At 36.3% G+C, this 4,886-nt stretch overlaps 1 protein-coding gene across 1 annotated transcript; it reads right to left on the bottom strand.

Annotated features, from left to right (window-relative positions):
- Positions 1-273: 273 nt before the first annotated feature.
- LOC149952543 (uncharacterized) lies at positions 274-3,754 on the bottom strand. Its single transcript, XM_090169749.1, has 4 exons — positions 3,738-3,754; positions 1,560-1,980; positions 1,267-1,500; positions 274-825 (listed from the first exon to the last, which is right to left on the bottom strand). The coding sequence occupies exons 1-4, from the start codon at positions 3,752-3,754 to the stop codon at positions 274-276; spliced, it is 1,224 nt and encodes a 407-aa protein (XP_090025875.1).
- Positions 3,755-4,886: the final 1,132 nt, after the last annotated feature.

The raw sequence follows: 4,886 nt of genomic DNA, 5'->3' as shown, positions 1-4,886 counted from the left end.
ACAACCAGGCACCACAGCAGGGGTGAAAGAACACCCCCGCCCTGAGGGCAGCCCCGGCTGGTGGTGACCCTTAACGATTCGCCAAGCAGGGAAGCCGTCGCGACCCGATCAGTCAACATAGAGTCGATCCAAAGACACAATGTGTCATTGATACAAAACGTTTAGCAGCCATAAGAATGAAAGCCTTAGAGACTTTATCAAAAGCCCCCTCGATGTCCAGAAAAACAGCTAGCGCTATTTGTTTGAACTCAATTGCACGTTCAAGGCAATTAATTATGCCATGAAGGGTATTCTCAGTAGATTTGCCCTTTTGATAGGCATACTGAGCATTCTAGAGGATGTAACACTAACAATCTCCTCTCTAATATATCTATCAACTAATTTCTCCAAAACTTTTAGGAGAACTGAAGTTAGACTGATTTGTCTAAATACCTTAGCCTCGAGATAACTGGCTTTCCCGGGCTTAGGAATTAGGATAACATTTGAATGCTTCCAGGAGCTCGGTACGTGCCCAAGAGCAATACAGGACCTGTAGATTCTGCACAATACAGGAGAGAGAATATCTATTCCCTCCTGCAACAAGATGGGTGATAACCCATCCGGACCAGAGGCCTTGTAGGGCTTAAATGACTTCATAGCCCACATAAGCTTGGAGTGAGTGACAACTCGTTTTGCAACATCCCAATCTACTTTTTTAGTTCTTTGGAACCGAAGAGGAAGATCATAAGAGTCATCTGTGTCCGTGACTTTAGAGTCTGGAGAGTGAACCTCCAACATATGTGTCAGTGTTTCCGTTCCGGAACTGGAGTAACTACCATCCTTCAACTTAATAGTATCTAGATGTTTTGTGTGGCATGTGCCATAATTTTCATTAATATGGCTGTAGTGGGAATATCAGAGAGATCACAAAAATCCCTCCAGGAAGCCTGTTTGGCTTCTCGGATGGGCTTATGATATAAAATGAGGGTCTGCTTATAGGCTGACCAATCACCCGTCCTCTTAGCACTATTAAAAAGATTACGAGTAGTTTTGGGAAGTCTACCATTCTTATTGATAAAATACGCGAAAAAGTAGATAGGTCCATAATTAAAAGGGATAATATAGCTAAATCCTAAACAAATTTGAAGAAATTTAAAAACTTACTAATAACTCGTACCGATAGGTCTTCGAGCAACGCGAAACTCGGATCAAATAGATCTTCGAGTAATAAACTAAATTAAAAATAAATTATTATTATTATTATTATTGTTCCACCAAGGACCTAACCTTGGCTGATTGGTAGATTTTGCAGGACAGTTTTGGTGACCAGTAGGAGTCAATTATTGACTGTTGCATGTGATCAAGAGGCATTTTGAGCTCCAGCACCGAGGAGAGCCTTGAGCCACATCCCCTTAAGTGAAGATCAAGCTCTTCCCTATACCTAGGCCAATTAGTTGATCTAGGATTGCGTATATCGGTAACTACCTGGGTAGGTTTGATCAAAACAGAAAACATATTTGTCTATGATCCGAAAGTGATGGTTCATTAGACACATGCCATTGCGTCACAGAGTGTAATACAATTTCTGTGCACAGAGTTAAGTCAATAACCTCACTCCTGTTACTTGTAACAAAGGTTGGTATATTGTGTTTATTAAGAATCTGAAGTTTAGTACTAACCAGATATTCCAGTAAGTCATCACCGCGTTGGTTGCAGTCACTGCTGCCCCATGCAACGTGGTGAGCATTGGCATCGCACCCAATGACAAGCTTCTTGCCCAGTCTCTCACAGTGGTTCACCAGATTGGCAACCTCCTGTGATGGAGCAGACAAGGCATCATAGGGAAAATAGCCAGAAGCCATCATTAATTCGTCTTCTCCATCAGCTGATGAAGAGAAGATTTTTATGGTGGCAGTGTCCCTAGATTGGTATAATGAAAGAGGAAGAGCGTGAATACCCTTTCGTATCAAAATACATGCTCTAGGATTAGCAGATTGTACACTGAGAGAAAAAACCCTAGTTTTAACAGGATAATTTAACATGAACCGTCTGTATATCACTTGCACAGAATAATCCTGTGATAATTACTGTTATCCTTTAATTTAACAGAAGATATGAACAGGAAACATGTGTGTACAACGAGTACAGAATAATCCTGTACAAATTACACGTATCCTTTTTTATACAGGAACATAAGTACATAAATGGCCTGTATTCTATAAAAAGGGGTTGGTCTTGTAAAATGTACAGAAGGACATAGTAAAAATGTTCAGGAATATTTTGCAGCTGTATTTATTACACACATCGAGAGTGTAAAATTAACAGTTCATTATGTAAAATTTACTTGAATAACAGATATGTACTTAAACGGCTAGCTTCAGTAAAATTAACATTGAAGTTCTTTAAAAACATTTAGCATATCTGACACTGTAGATATACTGGAATCCATTAATTTCAATTTAAAAACTCAAACGTATAATTCATCGGAGAGCCAGTATTATTGAAAAACTGGTTATTTCAACACACAAATTTTTTAAACAGTTTTATTTATTGTTTCATTGCTGTGGGGGTGCGCCCCGTACGACCACCCTTCATCTACTTAGTTAATAGCATCTGAACCCCGTCAATTTAATTATGCACAATGCATGGTAATTTCTTTGATAATCCTTCACCCTGCAGACCAAGAAGTCATTTGGAAATGTTTTCGATTCGGACATTGCCCAAAATTATATTTTTGGGTGCACTGCCCAAGGCAGGGATTGAATAAACTCTATTTTGAAATCTATTAATGATAGAGTCATGATATGTTTTGTGGTTATAGTCATCCATTATCGTCCTCAAATGGTTTTAATTAAATTTTAATTAAAACGTCATACAAATTGTAAGAAATAAATAAGAAAAATGAATAAATATAAAACCGTGAGATATTTTTTACAACCTAGGCGAGAGTTTCTTTCGGAAAAGAGCGAGCGTTTTAATATTTAGTCGTTTGTCGAATTGATTTACAGCAATAAACAATTCGGTAAAATACTACTTACGTGATTATTTACTTTGGTTTATAGAGAGGCTAAAGGCTCTGTCCGATTTCTCTTGAACCAGAGATGCTCACAATTAGATTAGTACCTATCTGGCAAACCTGAAAACCCAGTTGCCTCGTAAAACATGTAAAATTTTGATCCAAAGTATTCTGACTTTATTGTTATTTTTTAAACAACATCATTTTTACTAGTGAAATAGCTGTGTATCCGTAATTACGTAAACATGTAAATTAAAATCGTGCTATATTTTGAAATATAGTCTCTTTACGTAGTCTACCTTAGCTATATACTAGAAATCAACCTTACGCGTGAAACTTTAAAAAATTCTAACCAAAAAGGACTGAACATAAGGCTAATTTTTAAAAAACCGAAGAACAAGTTGTGCAAATGTGCATTATTGGGTGTCTCTGAGGGATTTGACCCGTTGAGCCCCGAATTTTAACGAATTGTCTGTGCGGATAACCTTTTAATTATATATTATTGGAAAATGTGAGATCAGCCCTACATGTTAGCTGCATTTTCCCTAGCTACCATGTCAAAAATTCAGTTTCATATTCGTAAATTTGACTAAACGTGTTAGTGTATTTTCTACAATAATGTTTGTTGATTTAATTATTTGCTACTTATCGAATTTACTGAGGTGTAAAAAGTAATTTCTACCGACGGATGTGTAAAAACAACCTTAATATGCCAATTAAATTACGTATAAGGTTCACGTACTCCAGACTGTTATTCATGTTGATTTGACAGACTTTATTACTGTGTTATTTACAGCTATTTCATCATGTTAAATTAACATAAAATTACTTGTAAAATTATAATACGGAATAAGCTGTTATATTTACAGAAACGTCTTGGCATCCCCGGCTTCCAACACTTTCATGTAATTTCAACAGGGCTTTTTTCTCTCAGTGGATAGTCATAATAAACAGTACCTGCATTTTTGACGAGCTTCTCCCACACCCTGTTTCACTTTTTATTGGCTGGTTCAGTTCGCCTGCTTAAAATAAGATACCGTCGCACATTTAGTATTTCCAGTCTATATACAATAATTCAAGTTGCACGATGTGTTTCTACATAATTTTCCGAGTATAAATAGTAATATTCATAGTTAGAAAGTCATCAAATGTCTTTATGAAATATTTTCTACAAATATTCGTCGGTTGCGTATTTTTTTTTACTATTCAACGACCGCAATTCACATTTTTAGTTTAAATTGGCATGTAAATTGTCTTTTCAAAGTTCGCTTTGTAACTTATCGACTGTCAGTAAAGTAGGCGTAACGAATAGGATTTAATATACTGTTAATACCAAATAGGCATAGCTCAATCTTGTTACTTTAAAATATTTTAATGTATTGTATGGTTTTATATATATATATTTTACTATTTAACGAGATAATTTTTTTTATTGAATCGAAATGAAAATTACCTTTTCAAAGTTTAGTTCCTAAGTATGGAGAACCTGATTTTACATAATAGGTGGTTTTTTTTCGCTTGTCCGAGGACAAAAAGTGTAAACTTTTTACCCTAAAACGTTTTATTCGCCTGTTCTCGGGGTAAGATTTACCCTGTCCCAAATTTTGTTCGCTTGTTCCAGAGCTCTAAGGTTACACTTTTTACTCCTCCTCGAAAGGAGGTGTAGAGGGAGTAATCTAGCTTTGTCGTCTGCTTAAACGAAAACATGACTCGTTTAGGCCTCTTCACATGAGGCAAGCTTTTTGTAAATAACCTTTAACCTTTAACTACTCCCTTCTTACTCCAACTCGTTTTTTTCGTCAAGACAGAATTGAAGTAAAATGACGTCATATGCTACACTTTTTAACCTGTTCAAAAAACCCAGAACAGGCGAAAAAAAAACCACCCATTA

This window comes from Leiobunum rupestre, chromosome 3 (genome assembly GCF_980474605.1).
Source record: "Leiobunum rupestre chromosome 3, qqLeiRupe1.1.hap1, whole genome shotgun sequence".
Classification (NCBI taxonomy): domain Eukaryota; kingdom Metazoa; phylum Arthropoda; class Arachnida; order Opiliones; family Sclerosomatidae; genus Leiobunum; species Leiobunum rupestre.
Note: the sequence above shows the minus strand (reverse complement) of the source record. Positions and strands in the feature narration are given on the sequence as shown.